Source organism: Durio zibethinus, chromosome 26 (genome assembly GCF_047325235.1).
Source record: "Durio zibethinus cultivar Kanyao isolate XHJ-2024 chromosome 26, ASM4732523v1, whole genome shotgun sequence".
Taxonomy (NCBI): domain Eukaryota; kingdom Viridiplantae; phylum Streptophyta; class Magnoliopsida; order Malvales; family Malvaceae; genus Durio; species Durio zibethinus.
In genome coordinates this window covers 7,594,360-7,614,614 of record NC_143187.1, presented here as the reverse complement: position 1 = coordinate 7,614,614, position 20,255 = coordinate 7,594,360, and the positions used below count along the sequence as shown (strand labels likewise).

The window sequence follows — 20,255 nt, the reverse complement described above, 5'->3', positions numbered from 1 at the left end:
CACTCAGTCAAGCCCAAGCTCAATTATTATAATTGAAAATTAATGTATAAATTAATGAAAGATTTGTATTTAAAGTAGTCAAACATAAATTCCATAATTGAGAGCCTAAAAATCTTTCACATGACCGGTCTTCGATTCCTAGAAAATGACTTTCAAGAATTTGATAAGCTAAGGAAAAATTAAGCAACAAAAATAATTTATAAATTATTATCTTTTTATATATAAAGTTGTTGTGGCCATATGTCATTTGCATAACTCCTAGAACTCATTAAACACTTGACTTACAAGCATAAACACAAGCACATAATTGGCCATACTTAATTTGTACAAACATAATCCAAAACATGAGCAATTTAGGTCGTATATCATCATTGGAATGCCAAGAGTTTTTTAAAGATAAAGCAAACAGTAAGTCAACAATCCATTGGATTTCAAACTAAGCCCCGCTTCCGGCTTCCACATCTGTATAATGCACAACAACCAACACTAAGTCACTTGTTCTGTTTAGAAACTAGGGGTCGTCCACGTCCCATTGTGAATCCCCTGGTTCCATCAGGCATTCTAGGGCCCGGCGGTGGCTTTGATGGTTCAACGGCATGAGTAGAGGATGTAGTTCCATGGCCTGTATAACATAATATTTTAAAATAAACTCTAGTAAAATAGGGAAAGAAAGAAAATACAAAAAGCTAGAGCTGTGATTATTCTAATATCAGGTCCGTTGGTACCACGAGTTTTCTGTCTCCTTGCTCGTCCTTTGTTTCTAAACTGATGCACGTTTTTGTCCTTGGACAAATGCTCCCCGTCCTAAAATGTAGAAGCAAAAAAATATTTAAAAAGATAAACAAACTTTTCCTTTTTATCATATATTAATTTTTTTTGGGTGCAATTTTATCATATATTAGTTGCTCCTCTCATTATTACTCTTTTTTTTTTCCTTGTTTCATGAATGCATCTATGATCTACAATCTAAGGGAATAATTCTGAATGCCTTGCCTAGTACCACCTCAGTCTGCCAAAATTCGCGAAAACATGAAAACAAAACAAGAGGTCCAACATCCATTTACTTTGACTGTCTCAAAAAAGTAAAATAAAATAATGTTTTATGCCCTTCTAATTCATCACATATTAGTTCAGCCCAAAATGCTCTAACTTGTTATATCAGAATTCATATGAAAAAGAACATAGAGCCTACCTCCTCATCCGGTATATCTTCATGATGCTCACTTGAGGTATTATTCTCCTCATCTCCTGTTTGATCAGATGCTCTAGCATTGCTATTCTTTTCAGGATCAGATCCCCTCCGGGTTTGCCTTCGCTGCCCATACTTGCCCTATAACAAGGGAACTAACATCAATACTAGATTATTACTAAAGTCATAAAGGTAAAGAAACAGGAGCTATTACCATTCGTTTAAGAAGCTTAACCCGGATGCCATTTCTCCAGTCTTGTTCATCATTCAAAGTAATCACCTGATCCAATAACCAGAGAAGTGCTCAAAATCATTTAATCAATTAATTATGATATCAGTTAAAGTGGATTATAATTATCCAAAAACAATACAGTGGATTAAAGATTTCCTTGACACTTACAGCTTTTTCAGCAGCCTCCACTGTCTCATACTCCACTAGAGCATGTAACTAGATTCAGAAACCAGGAAATTATGCATATCGTAAACAAGGTTGTATACATGTAAAGAAAGTACTGTTACAACCAGTATACAAGCAACATTGCTATTCTGCATCAAAACAAACTTCAAAAGGGACACAGGTTAGACCAACCCAAATATACTCAACGGTGTTCTATAGTTATAGCTTGCACATCTTTTACCAGGTATTGTTCATCTGCAAATTAATCTTAACCTAAAAGTCTAGTGGTGTAAAATAGCAAAACAATCATTAAGCTTACATTTTGCCCAGTAAACCACTTATGCCCCAAATAAACCATATATAATTTTCATAATCGCTTCCTATGAAGATTTTTAACAAGAATTGAGAATTTTTTTCTCTAATCCATTTCCGAAAGGCTCCTTACAAGAGTTAAGGACACTGTATGTTTCAAAGACAAAGGGTTTTAACACATGATGACAACATAGCAAGAAATCTGCTGTAGATAGCTCTTATAAAGAAAGTCGTGTCATGCTTGCAATCTACAGCAAACTAAAGACGCTCGCAGAAGTTAAACATCATAAATTCTAGAGATGATACGTAACCAAGTCCCACAACAACAATGCATGCTAATCTGCCAACTGATTTGTTACAAAGAAACCACAAATAACACAAAATACTGTTTGGTGATGATTTATTTCAATGCTTTGTTGGAAAGCATATCATCTCAATACAATAACCGGTTAGATTATTAAAATGAGGAATTGACAAGAGAACGAGAAGGAGAAAGGAATACAAAATGACAAAATACACAACATAGTATCTGCCAAGCTATAAACCAGTTCCACACCTTACTACTGATCAAGATATCTGCCCTACCACTTTTCTTTGACTCTTCCACAGCATGAGGATCACGGACAGATATGTTCTTTATGCTGAAAATTTGAAAGAAATCTACAATCATTTAAAAGAAGGAAGCATAAACTTCATACCCAACAGCAAGAAGAAAGAATGAGCATGTTTTCTCTTATAAGAAAAAGGCATACTGTCCAACTTCACCAAATATCCTCCGAATGTTCTCCACTGAATGATCCTCCGGAAGATTTTCTACCAAAACAGTAAATAACTAGGGTCCACAAATTAGATGCCACAAAATTAAAGATATGAATGCAAGAGTGAAGCCATTAAGTACCATAAGAGAAATACCTTTGGGTCCCTGACCTCAATGAGTGAAAAAGGATTGCAGCGCTTTACCTTTTTCCCATCGGAACTCACAACCTGAGAGGTTTCAATAAAACTAGAAATTACGTACCAGAAAGAAACAAAATTTTCTAAATCTGTCTGAATTGAGATTGTGGCATATGAAATCCCTATAACATAAGCAACTCAGATCCATATTGCAGTTGCACCATAAGAAAAGTGCCAAACTTTATAAGGAGTGAGAGTCTAGAAACATACAAGTAGGGAAGACTCTTTGAGGGCGGCAACTATTGATGGATAACTTCTAGTGAGTTTTTTCATTTTCTTAAAAGAAGCAATTGTTGAAATAGGAACTGCAAGGAAAAGAAAAAAGTCATTTGCATGTAAATAACAAGATATCAAGATAATAAAAATAAATATTTCCATCTGAAAAGTGAAGGCAGTTAACCCTATGATAACAATCAAGTAAACAGGGCTTCAAATAAAAACAGTAGTCATACAACAATTCTAGAAAATGAAGGGGAATACTCCACCTTGCACAATTTTCGACTAATCACTGGGATTATCCATAAAACAAACATTCATAAACAGAAATAATTTGCACAGACAGGAAACATTGAAAGTGGATAAAAACTGTCCTTGACATTTCAGAAATTAACTTACAACAAAAAAAAAATCTTCATAAACTACAAATGAAAGGTTTCACTTCATTTTCCAGGTATAGTGACAAGGAGGAATGAGAAAATGAGATCCAAGTGTATATCCATTTTGCTAGAAATTGATGAACTAATTTTGTTACTAAGCCTAATTACCAGAATAATATACAAAGGGGGAATAGAAAAGAGGGGTAATGCTCAAAATAATAGGTCTATTTGACCAATTTTGGCAAAAATCATTTGTTGGGAGATGTCAAATTGGAGTTATAAGAATAGAGAATGAATCAGAAAGCAGTAAGTTGCCCATTCATTCGGTCAAACCATCCATCAGATGTTCGGCACAGCACAAATTGGCTGCACCAGGAAAACATCGAGGCTTAGACCTTTCATAAGTACCTGCTGTACTTCATCACCTTCATCAACTCTATCCAAGAGTATCTCTCTACATTTATTGCTTATAAAATAGAATAAAAAAAAAAGAAAGTTAAAGATTGGATCTTTTCTGTTAAAGAGAAGGGCATCCTCATCAGTTAAGATTTATTCTATGGAAATTTCAAAATTTCAGAAATAATATATACACTAGAATTCCTCACAACTAAATGGAAGAGTAAACAAGAGAGAAAATATATGGCAAAGAGAAGACACTGCCCCGTTCTTCCATTTAAACAAACAAATACTGTCAAGAGAAATAACAGGAAGAGAAATTTGGATGCAATTACCAAGCCCTTTCCATGTCAGTTGTACAGGAATTCTATGATCAACTACCATTTACAGGAAAACTCAAATAGGGTTCTCAGGGTTTCACTCAACTACAAATTTAATTAATCTTAACCAATTCGTGGGTTCAAAATACCTATATGTAGTTATTATTTCTCAAATTCATCGTCTCAAACCAATTTGAATACATCATTTATGTTCATCCATAAGCTATTTAAAAACCAAATCCAAGTCCATATTCTTAAATCTTCAATCCAGTGAAAGCAACTAAAAATTGAGTCACCGCTCGTATCCACACAGAAAAACTAATCAAGGCTACAAGTTAAAATATAATAGCTCAATCTATATATACTCAAATTCAGGTTTTAGATATGGTCAAACGTGAAATCAGCCGTCAATATATTGTGTGCGGATGGTATAACCGTATAAGCATGATAAATTCTTAATGCTAAAACTTTAAAAAGAAAAAAAAAAAAAACACAAACCAAGCGAGAGTTTTAATTACTTACCAAGCCCTTCTTTGTTCTTCTTAATCATAGTCTTCATATACTTATCCATCAGCAAATTTTCATCGCTAAAATAATACTCCACCTATAAAAACACACACAAACATAAATATATGAATAATTATCAACAAAGTTCATATAAAAGAAAACAAGAACAAGGAAAAGGAAAAGGAAAAGAAAACAATAAAAGAGGCAGAACACATTCTAGGGTTTACATTGCAAGAACGCAAGAGAGAAAAATTTTGTGCCCTTGCCTGCTTAATGATCTTGATTTTGAGATCATCGGTAAGGATACCAGTAGCCGACGAGTTCTCGTGATTTTGATTCTGATCGTGATCTTGACCTTGCTCGTGCTCATGGTCATGACCGTGATCGTGATCGTGATCGTGGTCGTGGTACTCTTCGGACAGCGGAGATGGAATCTCCTCTTCTAGGGATCCGACGGGAATGAAATCAAGAGGATCAAGAGGCGGAGAGTGCGGGGTGGCGCCAGCGGTGGCGGCGGTGGACTCCACGTGGCTGTCCATCTTAGAGAGAGAGGAGAGGGAAAAGGAAAATCAAAACCCTCCCGCCCTTTCGTTTTCTTTCATTTCCTTGCTCCTGCTCTCCCTCGTTGCTTCTGCCCGGTGCCATTTATAATAAAACGGGAAAGGTCCGTTTGAGCCAACTCAAGGGTGTTTTTGTCAAATCGGTCTAAGTTAGAAATACTGGCAGGAGAGGTTCTAAACACTCCATCATTTTTTTCTTTTTACATCCAATTTTTTTTTCGAATTTTTTTAGATAAAACTATTTATATTTTTTCACTTTAATTTTAAAATTTTTAGATGTACATTTTCAATAAATTTTATAACTTATCAAATTTTTAGTTTTGATAATTAAAAAAAGTTATTTCAAAAAATATTTCAATTGAAAATAATATCTTACACAAATTTTTAAGTTTTTGAATATATAAATTTGAAAGTTTTTAAAAGCTTTCAAATATAAATATAAAGAGACTTTTAAGAATTTTTAAATTTGTAAATCCAACAACTCTTAAAAATTTTCAAATTTATATATCCAAAAATTTAAAAATAAAATGCTATAAAGAGAAAAAAATAATTAAATAATTTTATTTACAAATAAATTTGAAAAAAATGTGAATAGAAGCAGTAATATTTTTTTCACTTTAATAATTTTTTTCTTTTTCATTTATGTAAATAAATGCAATTGGTCTGACTCTCACTCTTAAATTTCTAAGATTTCTTTAAACCAAAAAAAAAAAAAAAAAGAAAGAAATCTCTGCACATGGTCTATGCATTTTTTTGATTAATAATTATATTTAATTTATTTTTAAAATTTTGACTTTCAAAAAATATTTTTAAAAAATATTTATATTTTTTGGAAAAGTAAGGATTTTTTATTATGGAATGGATCAATGAAAAATATTTTTTGTTGTTTAATTTAAAAAAAAAAAAACTTGTTTTTTCAAATAATATTGACATAACTATTAATATATTAAAAAGTATTTATTATTAAAATATATTAAATTAATTTATTATTAAAATTATTAATATAAAAAATAATTAAAATTTGATAATAATATTTAGAGGAGGAATTCACTTAAAACGTTGATATTAAAAATATTATAATATTAAACACTTAAAACAAAATTATTTAATATTTACATTCATATTAATATTTAAAATAATATTATTATTCTACAAATATTTTTATTAATATAATAATATTAAAATAGTAATATTTATTATTAAATTATTAAATATATTTATATTATTAATATAGTTATATTTTATATTGAAAATATCTATTATAAATCATAACAAATATATTATTTATTTATATTTATTATTAAAATAGTAATATAAATACATCGGTCAATAAAATATAAAAAATAATATATTTTAAATTAAAATTTTAAGAAATTGTTAAAAATATTCATATTAAACAATATTAGTTATTAAAATAATAAAAATACTATTTTCTAATTAATGTTTATTATTAAAATACTATCAATTAATATTTTAATATAATTTAATAATGTTAAATAATAATATTTATTTATAATATTATTAATACTCTTTATTGTTATTAAAAATAATAAAATATGTATATTATCAAAATAATAATATTATTATATAATACTATTTTATTTTTGATATATTAAAATATTTATGTTTAATAATATAAAAATATAAATATTTAAAATTAAAATACAAAAACTTTTAATATTCTAATTAAAATTAAACAAAATATTTTTTTTAATATAATAATATTTTGAGTCGAAACAAATTAAACTTAAACTTTAAAAAAATAATATTTATGATTCGATTTGAATCAAACAATACTCACAAATTTGATAAATAATCATATTTATAAATAATCATTTTTTAAAAATTACTTTTCCTTTTTGATAAGCATAAAAAAACTAAAAAAAAAGACTTATTTTTTACTTGATCAATAAATTAATTTCCGTTGATCAATTAATTTTTTACAAAATAAACATAAAATAAAATCAATAATAATTTTTTGCAAAGCAACGAAACATTGTTTGGTGACAAACTTAATCCTTTTGACATCTATCATAAAATCGCGATTTTTTCCCAACTATATACTACTAAATTTAAGTAGAATATTTAAATCATTACTACATTAAACTGAAGATTTTAAAGATCTTAAAAATTTTAATGTCTCCTCTTATCATAAGACTTAAATCCTCCTAAGTTAAGACTTACCCAACCCATATAAAATGACAAAATTAATTGCATGCTACAGATATATTTATTTATTTAAAATTTTAATGTAAGTTTAATTTGTCAATGTTTTTATTTAATTCATCTAAAAAAATTAAACACTTAAATTTTTTTCAATTCATAACTTTTAAAATTTGGACAAACATATATACCATCTATTCGATGATTATTCTTGACGACAATTTGACAAAAAAAAAAAAGAAAAGGGAAAATCTATTGACAACCGCTCTAAAAGGAGTTTTTCGATTGACCTGAACTTGTGAAATTAAAATACAATTTATCAATCCAAAAAAAAAAAATTCAAAATTAGAAATGTAGCGGTAGCACTCTTTCCAAACCATGTCAAATAATTTTCTACCATGTGGATCATAAAATGGTGGATCTCGAGATCTTACCTCCAAATAGTCAAATGATCCATTACGTTCTAAGCCACAACTAAATATATAAATAGGATCATGAAAGCGACGGAAATACCTTTATTGGGCATGATGATAAACGACTAGGTTTTACGTTTGCCATAGCGTAAAAGTATTGGATTCTAGAAAATCTTTGGGTTAACTTCACTGTAATACAAAGAAAATCTGAAAATGCAACATAAGGCATTCTCATTTCTCAAAGCAGAACTCAGAAAGAACATAAAATTACAATAGAAACACGGGATATTGATGCCTTTGCCAGCAGTTACCATGCCTTAGCCCTTTTTTTTTTTTTTTTTTTTTTGCCTTAAAACCTCATATATGATGAGCGCATAGCTTTACGCTTTACTTAGTTACCCAACCCTAAACCAAAACCAGAAGGTAAGCCCAAAAAGTAAGTCCAAACCCTAACAATACTCGGACCACATTTCTTCTGGATCCTGAAAACCACACCCGAACATCGTCCACCACCGGACCACATAGTGAGCTCATGTCATCGGTTCTTGTATTGTAATACACACTGAAGAATGCGATACGTGTTCTCTCGGCCTTGGCTGTGAAGTTGACGCTAGCAACTTGGAAGGTGGAGTTAGAGTCAGGTGTATAGTGAAAATTTTGTGCCTGATCTCCTGCAAAGGCCATAACAGCTAGTGGTTCCTTGCATTTGTCCCTAGCATGGCCCAAAGAAAAGGTCAAGCTGTATAGCTTGTCTGGTGTGGTTTCGACCATTTGAGAAATGATACCTTCCTTGCCTGAGACCAACTCAATGGCACGTTTGCCTTCTGGGACTGCATAATGGTTGGAGTCAATGTATCGAACCGCCCTGTTTGATTCGACCATCCATCCTGGTAATGGGGATGTCCCTTCATCAAGGTTGGTTGGGAGCAGGACTCCAAGAGATACATTTTGGAACATCCAAGGCCCAAACTCAAAGCCACTATTAACTACTGCATTGTCTGAAGAAAACATACAGCAAAGTGAAACTCAATCAACAACGTGAGAAAACACAATTAAAACACATTCATCAGAGCATTCATCCTGGTTCTACAAGATAATACAAAGTAAATGGTGAGTTGAAAACACATGCATGTCGAACATTGTGACTACATTTAACTCGACAACTCTAGTATTAGAAACAGATATTTTATAACAACCACCGCATGTGACATGACAAAGACAAACTGATTACTACTGTATTTTTAGAATTGCACAGATGATGATGATGAACCCCCATTTGAACCACGTTGACAGTCTTATCATTTCAATGCTGTGCCTGATAGGGCAAAGTTTCTAAGGAGTGCTACGATGCTTTGTAACTAAGGATGTTGAGGCATGGCCTGACCTAACATTTTTTTGTAATTTGCTGCTATTCCTACACAGAAAAGCTAAGAAAAATAGGACACTTTTTCAAGCTGATACTGAGTTTTTTTTTTTAAATTGATACTCCTTTAAAGTCTAATTAATTTACCACCAAAAAAGAAATTTTCATAGGACAATGAGCTTTGAATTTCTCGTACATTAGTTTGACAAACAATGGACCTAAACCAAGACAAAAATTGTGAGACTGTCCCCCCCTCCTAAACTAGGGAGTATTTTAAGAAAAAGAACTACCGACAACTATTAGCATTACGTTTAATGCGAACCACCAAATCACGCATGCCAAGAGCAAAAAAGTGAATGAAAAAGAAAAGAAAAGAAAACGGCAATCAATATCAAAAAGAGAAAAAGAGAACTTGTAGTTTTTTACCTTTCGGCTTATCAGGACTAACGAGTTTTTTTATGGCAATATCATCAATGATGGGCCCACATTCTGGGTCATCTTCCATGCCCGGATTCCTAAAAATCAACCGTACTTTATCCTCCTCCGCCTCAAAAGAAATCGAGTAGGGGTCCCACGCTAGCACGCTGTATAATGTCTGGAGGTCTACCGTCTGTGATGCAGGTGGAACGGACACGTTCAATGACTCCAGCTGCGCGCAAGTGCGGGCCGCACTGAAAGTAACTGCGTACGTGGATCCTTTCTCCACCGTCAGTTCCTGGCTGATCTCCGCGTCGTTGCCCAATTTAACGGCGTACCTGCCTCGGGGCACGATGAGCAGCATCGCACCACCCACTTTTTCCCCAGACGAAACCAGCGCCACTGTGCCGTTCGTTGTCCAGCTAGGAATCTCGGTTGGCCCATGCAATATTGCCTCGCTTGGGAAGCCGTTCGATGGTCGTGTCTCGAAATCACCATTTGCCACCAGACCTACAAAGTAAAATAGATTGTCACACCATACTTTTACCATGACCTTTGGGGGAAAATCAAATATCCTATTGGATCAAATTTATTGCACAAACATGAAAGATTTTTTGCACCCATGAATTATCACAAAGGGTAAGCGGCCCTATCCGTACATGTGCGCTCTCGGTTGACGACAAAAAATTTGAGAAAGTAAGTACAGCACACGAGCAGGTATGTTTCATTCTCAAGAAAATTTTGATGCCGGTTAGTAGACCCTTGTTGGCCGATCAAACCATCAGACAAAAATTTCCCATATCTACATCACTTGCCTACCAAACGGAAAAAAATTTAAAAATATAAAAAATAAAAAGGCGCAGACTTTTTTTTATTATTATGATACATAAATATAAATTTAATAATTTAAAACACAATAAAATATTAATTAAACACTCAAATGTATGTCAGATTAAACGCAAATAACATGAATAACTCTACCAAAACTCTTTTTTTTTAATTACGTGAAAATTAATATTACCTAAATAATTTTAAAAGGAGAAAATATTAATTTTATTGAAATTTGTGCAAAAATTGTTGGAGGAGTGCTCTTTTTAAATTAGGGTCAGTTAGAAGCCAAACTGAGAAACCCGATTGAAGAGATCTGGTCACACTTAAATGTGCGTTTTATGATTGAGATCCAACTTTCAAATAGACTTAATGATATTTAAAGTTTTAGTAACATGTTTGATAAAGTTCGAATCGAGTTGGATAGCTAAAATATTAAGGATGAATATAGGGAGTTCTAAAAAATTGATTTGCAAACTACATACAAATTACTTTAACATATATTTGAACAAACTATATTAAAACCCAATTAGAATCAAATCCTAGGGCAATTAACAACGTGTGGCTGAATTTACATTGACATAAACATATGGCAACCAAAAGCTAGTAGGAAGAACACAAGTCTTTGGATAACCTTATCTTAGCTAGTAGCCTTAAACTGGAGGAGACTCAGGAGAGCTCATGCACTGATAAACAACGAAACTTCGCCCAATAAAATGAATGAAGAGAATAATACTACTACTGCCAAGACAAGAACGAAGCTTTCATTTCCAAATAGGGACAAAAAAAATGAAGATGGATGTGTGCACAATAAGGCAGTACGACAGGTCCTACCCAACTTGAACCACGGGCCTGTGTTAACCGTGTGGGCCCTACCCTACCATTTCAACCCATCATTTTTTCTACAATAGTCCTCCCTACTTTGACTCCCAAGTGAAAGTGAAAGTAGAAGTGTGCGTGCTTATGACTGTGAATGTGAATCCTTTTAATGGGACAGAACTGAGCTGGAAATTTGGGCTGTACTACAAAAGACAGGGATTTGCAGAAAGAAAATCCGTCCTTTGTTAAATTAAGCAAAGAAAAGGGGGAGATATTTGGCGGAATATGTTCCTCTTTGGTCATTTCACTCACCTCACAATGAGTTAAAAAGAAAACATGAAGCAACCAATGCATTTGTCAAAATCCTTATTCTATTCTATTCCCACCCACACCTCTACCTTTTTGACATTGTCATCATTTTTTTTTTCTCCTTTATTTTCCTTTGATGCCCTTATCAATGTTAGTTAACCAATGTTTCTTAGTTCAAAGATTATATACCTTCAACAGTTTTTCCTATGAAAACTCCCACTTGGAAAAGAGGGTACCAACAACCAAGCTTAAAGTTTGGCACCTATATTATAGGTTAATGCTGTAGCTTTCCGCCAATTGACCACCTATGGCTTGTGCAAAATGCTAGAACCCCACAAGGGCGATTGATAATGTAGGCGACAATGACTGGGAAACCGATTCACCTAATGCATCGAATTATTGTGGTGGAGTTTTTCTATTTAAAGCTCCCTCACTTGTAAAAGCTTACTAATAGAATCTGCTAGGAAACTAGACTAAGTAATTAATAGATAAAACAATGCAATAAGCATTTTAGAGGAATAACAGGCTTGCATACTAAAAGTGAGAAAGGATCTCCAAGAAACACTCAACTATGGTGGGACAGACAATCCAGGGGTGAGACACTATCTTTAAAGCTTATTTCAAATTATGAACAGTACTCACTAACTGCATGATTAAACACTTTGAATTTAGAAAGGAAAAAGAAACAAAAGATTTAAGCCCTTAAGACACATTTTTAAGGCCCACGTTTAGACTTTTAAATAAAAATCAAACAAACTAATTTGGATTGTACAAGTTATCAAGGTACAAAATCTCTACACTGGCTCTATTGGAGTATAATCAAAGCTCACTCTTTACTCAAAGTAGACAACTACCAGTAAAATGGCGGTGAGTTAATGGCTTCATCAAAGAAAATAAAAGAAGCTATCGAGTTTACAGGAAAGGGAAGAAGAAGAGACGAGAATCTTTGCAGGAAATTCATGTGTTCATTTGCAGGGAAACTGAATGAAATGGTTACTGAAATATATGGGCATTAATTGCTCTTTGAAGGAATAACAAAGAATGGAAGAACTCAACCTATTTAACTAAATCAACTGAAATCCAATTTTACTTGTAATTATAACTGCAATGTCGAAAACATGAAAGCAAATCAGCAACCAAATCTCCTAAATCGGATAACAGATTTACCAAGTAACTGTAGCTAAAGTAATTAACAGATCTCAAACATAACAAAAACCCACCAAGCATAATCCAGAAGCAATGCAAGAACTTTAAAACATTAAAAAAAAAAAAAGCAAAAAGAGGAAAGAAGTTTATGTAAGTAACTGAGCATGAGAAAGATGGAACAGAGAAAATAGTATGTGCAGATGGAGAATGGAGAAAAGAGATAGTACATACCATCTTCAGCTAGTGATATAGAAGAGAAATGAGCAAAGATAAGCATAAAAAGCAAGATCCATTCGCTTCTTGACGAACTCTCAGCCATCTTCTTGGCCGATTCGTATCCTTCTTTCTCCTCTTTGATAAAGGTTTTCAGTCTCTCTCTCTCTCTCTCTGGAGTTCTGCCTTGATGAGGAAGGGAGGCAGAGCAGGAAGTTTCTTTCTATCCAAAGATTCCAGTACCATATAGTCTTTTGCACATTGGCTTTTGGAGTTAAGCACTTGATCGCTGTTACTTTGGGATGATTATTTTTTTGACAGAAAGCAGATTTTTTTCCAAGGTTTTTTTATTTGAAGAATAAAAGAAAAAGGCCCACCTTGTGTACCCAGTTCCCACCACTATATTTTTATTGGCTTCTTACTTCTTTTATTTTTTTCTTCTGTTATTGTAGTTAATAATAATAGATAAAAATCCTAATAATAATAATAATTTAATAGTAACGGAGTTTAATTCCGTTTATTGAGAACCGTGGTCTCTCGGCGGGCCAAGTCCACCACCGTACGACCATTACTTAACAGTGTTCAATCTAATCGCAATTTCTTTTCTTGCTTTTGATTTTTTTCACCATATAAATATCCAAGCCTATAGACTTTATTTATTTTTTCAAGAGATATTGGCGCTCAATTTTTGAGTAAAATTAGATCATCTTTTGAAATGAATATCTTACCAACTGGACCATCTTTCTATTGATTTTTGTTACATTGTCAAATACTGCTCTTTGTTATTTAAGCATTTAATTTTATTTGGGCATTTATTGGGATGTGATGGAGTGTAAAAGTGTAGTTAACAATACTATTTGCCCAATCCTATACGTCTCTCTGCCTTATTTATACTAGCATTTATCATTACATTAATACTACTATTCTTTGCTTTTGAATTCAAAATCTTTGTAGACTAATCTCAGCATGCTGGTATCTATTGCTGCAAGTGATTTATTTATTAGTTCTTATTGTCGGGGACAAAATTAAAAATTGTTTAAGGGAATTGAGATATATATATATATATGCATATATATAATAATATTAAAATGATAAATAATGTATAAATTTTTGTGATGAACAAAATAATTTAAATTTAAAATTTTATAATAATTCATGTTGCATATGTAAAAGATTATGTCAAAAAATATATGGTCCAATTAAAATAATTAAGATAAGAATAGGATTTAGGGTTTCATATTAAAATTTACAAAAGGCCCACATCAAGTCAGGGCTTTCAGCGCTGGACATTTGGTTGCCTAATCCAAGGTCCGGCCCAAAAAATTAAAATGAAAAAAAGGCCTTTCAAAAATTTTGCCTGCTTCTTCTCGATCAAATTGCAAGGATAGCTATTCAGCTTGAGCCTAGAGCAACGAAGCAGCTGAAAACAATGAGTTCCTCCTCGACAGCTCTTCGAGAACTACAGCGCGACCTCGAAAACAAAGCTAACGACCTTAGCAAACTCCAAAAAGGCAGGCCAAGCAAAACCCATGTCAGCATCTTATTTATTCACTATTTTCACTCAAAAATTTCGATTTAACGAACCCTAAAGTTTTATTTATGTATTTGTTAATGTTCCTGTCAGATATTGCTAAGAACCATCAAGTCAGGAAGAAGTACACTATTCAGTTAGGAGAGAACGAGCTAGTGCTCAAGGTGTCGATGGCTTTTCCTTATTTTGCAGATATAAATGATTGATTAATTAATTAGCCTGACTTTCCGATGATTATTTTCTTTTTGTTGAAAATGTTATCATGAGTTGGATTTGTTAAACGAGGATGCAAACGTGTACAAGTTGATCGGTCCAGTGCTTGTGAAACAAGATTTAGCGGAGGCCAATGCCAATGTTCGCAAGAGAATTGAGTACATCTCTGCTGAATCGTACGCTTCTTTTTACATTTTACCTTTGCTTTTTTTTTTTTTTGTTTTAAATTATGGATAGTTTGTCTTGTATCACTTCCCATTGATATTGTCTAAGAATCATTAACAGTGTTACTTATTCTGAATTTTTTAAGGCTATGTTTGGCATTGTGGTTTGAAAACAGAAGTTGTGGTTTTGGTGCTGTTGGGATTATGATTTTTGAATTTACGAGTGGCTTTCAAATGTGTTTTTTCAAACCAGAATTCTGCAATCCAACCTGAATGCTAAACTAAGCTAAGTTGGATTTTATTATCTTACTCATTGGTTTCTTCAGTAAATATCTTGTGTCATGGGGAAAGCTTCTCATAATAATGATGTTAGTCAGGCCATCAATATTAAAGGTCAATTTCTTATTTAGTAGAAAGAAGTAGAGGGTTCTTTTCACCCCAAGCTTTGCAGAGTTGTAATCAAATGTACTTCCTCTGTTACTTGTTATTTACATACTTAGGCAATAGCCTTGTATCTGCTGTTTTTGATAATACAACCATCCATTATGGGTCATTTTTATTATCATACCATATTGTTGAAGTTTGTTGTTGCATGTATATTAACTTTATAACTTTGTTTCTTTGTCAACAGGAAGCGACTTGATGCATCTCTTCAAGATTTGGAAGAGAAACAATACAGCAAGAGAGAAGTGGTTGGTGTTCTTCCTTTTCTATGATCCTTAATTGTGCTCTTTTGATTCTATATAAGTTGTCTCTGTATGACTTTGAACAACAGTATAACAGCATGTTTTTGGAATTACAAATTAATACTATTACAATTGAATACCGTTAGATAATCATTCAGAAGCGTGACTGTTTATGATTTATGAAAGTTGAGACTAGGATTGATTGTTAGTATGGTTCAAAGCAGTAGGCAAGGGTTTATTGCTCATGGCTGCTACTAGGGCTGCAATGATAGCAAATGGTCAGGTAAATAATAATGAAGCTGGCTTCTGAGCTTTTCAAGCTTGCTTTCTTTGATTGTGAATCCTGGTTATAATGTTTTTTGGGTCTTAAGGAGTACCTGAAATAAGTTACTTCGTTGGGTGCTAATTTAATCATACTTTATTTGTCTAGTTTTTGGTCCTAACTTGCACTATTTGCTTGTTTGGTCTTACCTGATTCATCTGGGTCCAGTTTCCTTCTTCTAGAGGTGAAATTTTCAAATTGGAAGCTGACTCCTGATTTAATATCTGCAATTCATTTAAATTTGTTCTTATTTTAAACATCTTATTATTTACAAATTTGTTGGTTTGCCTTTTGCATCTCTGAGTTATACTTTGGTAGGAAGGATGGAAATAGGCAAGGATGGAAAACTTGCTAATCTAATGGTTGCAATTCATAACCACTGTCCTACTTTGTAGGATAACCATTAGATTAATAAATTTTCCATCCTCACCCCTTTTCATCCTTCCTACCAAGCAAAGCCTTAATACCATGACCCCTTACAGACTGCTTTTTACATGGATGTTTGGCTTTTGTGGAAGATGCCTTCTCATAAACTGGAATACCAACCATCAACATAAGTTTCTGTTAAACTCTTCAAGATATGAAATCAAGTCATGTTGAAGTATATTGTGAAAACATTGGAAAATGTTTATGTCCTCTAAAGATTGAACTCTAGAATCCAGGCACCTTAGTGTGGATAATATAATGTAGTTAGATTTATGAGCCATATTTGCTTTGTGCTCTTTTTTGTACCTCCTCTCATGCAGCATTCCTAATATATATTTTGCAAAAAGTTACATGCAAGAATATGCTTTTCTTGCTAAGCATAACAAATAAAGGTATTGAGTAAAAGCAGCTGAATCTGATCATTGGTTTTGTATCCACTAGATATTAAAGGTGCAGCAGAGGATTCAATCTCATCAAGCTGGAAAAGCCAAGGCTTGCTCATCTTCATATGTTTGTCCACATTACTACTATCATTCTAGTGAAATGTTTTTAATGCTGCATATCATGTTCGTACATCTCAGTTGGAGCTTTAATCCAATGTTCTTGAACCATGGTTATAAAAGCTAGTGTTTATGGTAAATTATTCAAAGCAATGGCTTTTCTTGCGGCCTTCTATTTCGGTCTGCCCATTTTGATGAGACTGACAGGAAATTTGATGATGAATTGCCACTTAAATTTGTAGCTTGATGGCTTTTGAAGTTTAATGATTTACCTGCTTGCATACAAAAATGGTTTGATTTTGCTTGTTCATATAGTTATAATCCTTTTGTCTATTATCTGGTGCACCCTTTGCTCTTTTCTAATTACCAAACAAATATTGATATGCAAATCCAGCAGGAATTGATGGGCCTTATGAAGTAGAAGAGCAATTTTTCATACACATAAAAGGCCATATTCACTTGAAAGGGCCCGGGATATCTGTTTGTCGTAAATGTTTCTCAATGACCCAGTCTTAAAGAAACTACTTAAACGATGGTGGACTCAAATATCTTTATATTAAATTGTTAATGGTTTGATAGTTTCGACTTAACGTGCAATCTGTACACGAACATTTCAGGTATTGTAAACTTGACAGAAAAGCTGATGTAGTATTTTTTATTTGGTTTCAGACCACGAATTAAAATCTGCTAATTAACTGAAATCTCGTAAATAAGAGATTTAAATTTCAATGCTTGGAACTTTTTTTTTTCTTTTGTATATTTTTGTCCGTTACCCTATCGAAATGTCAAACGACGGTACCTAAGTGTATGCACCGGTTTCCACCGCTCAATCTGCGCGAGGGTCACTTTCCGGATGTGATTGTGGCAATCTGCTTGGTGAAGGTAACGAACCAATGCTGGAGGCTCGAGGGGCATATAGCCATATACTCGCATGCCTACATGCGATGAATCAATAGAGATGTATGAAAATGAAAGGTAACTAAACTAACACCCTGTCTGTCGGCACATTGGTTGCCTTCTTACATTTATTCAATCAAGTTTTTTATTGTTCATTTCATCTTCATCCCAACATAAAACATCATTGGCCAAAAAAGGCTTCAGTGCCTAAAAAGGAAGAAAAAACCTGAGCATTGATTTCAACGTATATGTCTACAAAGGTTCACCTATGGATATGATCTTTGGCAAACAATCTTGGGCGTTAGCCTCCCGTTTCTGGAGGTAACAGGCAGCCACTAAGTGATCCTGGATATTTTGTGAAGCAATTTCCCATACTAAAAGGCAATTGTTGTACATCACCAATCGCCAATATATTTTTGTCGAGACAAGTACTTTGAAGGGAATTGTGGTGCCACTTCACCTTCCACTCAAGTTCATGAAAGGGAATTGTAAATTTTTTACAATTATGTTTATGGGTTTATTACAATCTTATTCATTATTTACTACTACATTATCCATCCTTATTATTTTGTTATCTATAATTAATTAATATGTTATCAATTATTTATCAATCATTTAATATCATTAATTGGTTACTATAAAATATGCTTTGACAAGACTAAGCATAATTGTTTTTTTATTTTTTTTCCCGATATATATAACTTGGCTTACGATGGAGCAAAACAGGAGGTCCAATCCCAAAGGGGGCTGAGAGTTGATGATGTGACCATGGTAAGGTGAAATGGGTAGAAGGAGCACTAAGAAAGTTGCAGCTGTTCTCTGATCAAGTCTCAACTACAGAGACAATTAATCTATAGTGGTGAAAGAGTACTAATCCACATTTTTTGTTTACATTTGGGATTTGAAAAAAACATTACTACTGCCAGTAACTATTGTGTTTGTGCATTCATGATCCTTCTTTCATTCAAAATTTAGTATGACATGAAATATATTAAACATGGCTGGTTCTCTCGACATTTATAGATGATAATAAGATAATGCTCTTAATTGCCATTATATACTATTAGAAAAGATCGGGGTTAAATCCAAGCCTAGCTGGATCGTTATTTTCTTTTCTTGAAATTGGATATACGAGCTTACCAATGTTTCGAAAGAATTTATTCTAAAAAAAAATGGTATATAGGATAAAATGATATCATAAATAAAATTAAATTAAATAATATTATTTTATATTATGTTAGTTGTGTGTAAGAATTATGATAAGATAAATTATTTATTAGTCAAAATTATCATTTTTTAAAATTTATACAAATTAAAGTATTGATTAATTTTTAAAAATATAATAAGACATGTAAGTTCAATCTCATGGATTAAAAATAATTCTTTTTATTTTGAGAGTATAAAATAATCTTATATCAAGAGGATGATAATTTTTTTTTATAATTTTATTCCTATCTTTAAATATACATAAAATATAATATAAAATGATTATTATTTTATTTTATTCATCTTCTTATACATCAAACATGACCTGTAAATATAATAAAAAGAGAGTTTCATACCCCATGATTGATGTAGTCATAACCATCAAGAGTAGGAGAAGGAAAGGAAAAAAAAATCTAGTCACAAACCAAATTCTTTCTTGTCAAAGTTGTTCTGCCGATTAAATTGAAGAATCATCCATGACAACCAGCAGTGTTTTCCCTTCAGTGACAACCAATAATTATATATATATATATATATATATAATTTATTGATGCCTTATTTCTAGTATATTAGGTTTTATATTGTTCAACTTGAGATATTCTCTACAATTAATACTAGATCAAAGAATTGGGGGGTGGGGTGGGGTGGGGTGGGGTGGGGGGGGGGGGGGGGGGTTCTAAAGCCATTTTAGTTTTCAATACGTTGAAAAATGCGTGAGAGATTTCGGGCAATTAGTCAAACCGCAAATCTGCTTTGGGTAATTGGGTTTATCTCGGGATAGCCACATACCGTAAGTATAATTTGGACACCCATCCTTGAGATGCAAGCATGTGCAAGAAATTAGATGACCCACCTAACATACTTAAATATATTCTAATCTATGGTTAACATGATCTTCTAATCCCGTTAATAAAAATTAAAAATTTTTATGTCAATGTATAAAAATATTTTTTTTATTAAAATTTTATTTTTTATATATATAATTAGTCCTTGTCAGAAAAATAAACTTTATAGACAAAAAAATTTTGTCAATATTTTATTAGTAATTAATGATGAAAAAATTCAAACGCTATCGATTATAAATAATCAGTTTGAGAGACATGGGATATTATTCATCTAAATTCTCATGATTCCCAACTTGAAGTTCTTGGGAGACAATCATCAAAATAAAGAATTGCAGTTGATGCAAAGGGGAAACATTTTATCCCCCTTTGGCTCAATCATATTTTCATGACAAAGAAAAGGCAAACATGGTAAGTGCAATTATCTCGATTTTTCTCTCTCAATCTACATTAAGAGGCCCCTCCCCTCCCCTCCCCTGAAATGTTTATTTTCATTTCATGCACTGTGTCTGTATGTATATCTTAATTTGTTCAAAGGGGGGACAAGTTTTTGAGAAACTTTCTAG

General features: G+C 32.6%; 3 protein-coding genes across 8 annotated transcripts; 1 reads left to right on the top strand and 2 right to left on the bottom strand.

The window, feature by feature from the left end:
- Positions 1–179: 179 nt before the first annotated feature.
- On the bottom strand, positions 180–5,293 carry LOC111274864 (la-related protein 6A-like). Of its 6 annotated transcripts, none has more exons than XM_089756011.1 (11): positions 4,938–5,293; positions 4,687–4,768; positions 3,063–3,157; positions 2,811–2,882; positions 2,651–2,730; positions 2,455–2,539; positions 1,590–1,637; positions 1,404–1,469; positions 1,193–1,344; positions 726–804; positions 180–622 (listed from the first exon to the last, which is right to left on the bottom strand). In XM_089756011.1, the coding sequence occupies exons 1-11, from the start codon at positions 5,208–5,210 to the stop codon at positions 512–514; spliced, it is 1,143 nt and encodes a 380-aa protein (XP_089612137.1). In that variant the 5' UTR covers positions 5,211–5,293; the 3' UTR covers positions 180–511. The 6 variants fall into 6 exon arrangements, with proteins under 6 accessions (XP_089612137.1, XP_022715559.2, XP_089612136.1 ...); XM_022859824.2 differs by having other exon boundaries at positions 1,193–1,330; XM_089756010.1 differs by having other exon boundaries at positions 1,193–1,330; positions 2,455–2,558; positions 2,651–2,711.
- Positions 5,294–8,015: 2,722 nt separating this feature from the next.
- On the bottom strand, positions 8,016–13,282 carry LOC111318667 (protein BIIDXI-like). Its single transcript, XM_022921541.2, has 3 exons — positions 12,921–13,282; positions 9,597–10,097; positions 8,016–8,805 (listed from the first exon to the last, which is right to left on the bottom strand). The coding sequence occupies exons 1-3, from the start codon at positions 13,006–13,008 to the stop codon at positions 8,213–8,215; spliced, it is 1,182 nt and encodes a 393-aa protein (XP_022777276.1). The 5' UTR covers positions 13,009–13,282; the 3' UTR covers positions 8,016–8,212.
- Positions 13,283–14,255: 973 nt separating this feature from the next.
- LOC111274862 (prefoldin subunit 6-like) lies at positions 14,256–16,985 on the top strand. The gene is made up of 5 exons (XM_089755762.1): positions 14,256–14,413; positions 14,527–14,597; positions 14,701–14,822; positions 15,442–15,502; positions 16,686–16,985. Exons 1-5 carry the CDS (start codon positions 14,332–14,334, stop codon positions 16,869–16,871), a joined length of 522 nt encoding a protein of 173 aa, XP_089611888.1. The 5' UTR covers positions 14,256–14,331; the 3' UTR covers positions 16,872–16,985.
- Positions 16,986–20,255: the final 3,270 nt, after the last annotated feature.

Bases quoted from the DNA above. Each gene is read 5' to 3' on its own strand.
- LOC111274864 (XM_089756007.1), bottom strand. From the start codon at position 5,210: ATGGACAGCCACGTGGAGTCCACCGCCGCCACCGCTGGCGCCACCCCG. The intron at 2,540-2,650 runs GTATGCCTTTTT...TCAAATTTTCAG, and splicing joins ATATTTGGTGAAGTTGGACA to CATAAAGAACATATCTGTCC. The intron at 1,470-1,589 runs GTAAGTGTCAAG...TTATTGGATCAG, and splicing joins TGGAGGCTGCTGAAAAAGCT to GTGATTACTTTGAATGATGA.
- LOC111318667 (XM_022921541.2), bottom strand. From the start codon at position 13,008: ATGGCTGAGAGTTCGTCAAGAAGCGAATGGATCTTGCTTTTTATGCTT. The intron at 10,098-12,920 runs GTATGTACTATC...TTTACTTTGTAG, and splicing joins TATATCACTAGCTGAAGATG to GTCTGGTGGCAAATGGTGAT. The intron at 8,806-9,596 runs GTAAAAAACTAC...TGTTTTCTTCAG, and splicing joins TAGTCCTGATAAGCCGAAAG to ACAATGCAGTAGTTAATAGT.
- LOC111274862 (XM_089755762.1), top strand. From the start codon at position 14,332: ATGAGTTCCTCCTCGACAGCTCTTCGAGAACTACAGCGCGACCTCGAA. The intron at 14,414-14,526 runs GCAGGCCAAGCA...TGTTCCTGTCAG, and splicing joins CCTTAGCAAACTCCAAAAAG to ATATTGCTAAGAACCATCAA. The intron at 14,598-14,700 runs GTGTCGATGGCT...TGTTATCATGAG, and splicing joins AGAACGAGCTAGTGCTCAAG to TTGGATTTGTTAAACGAGGA.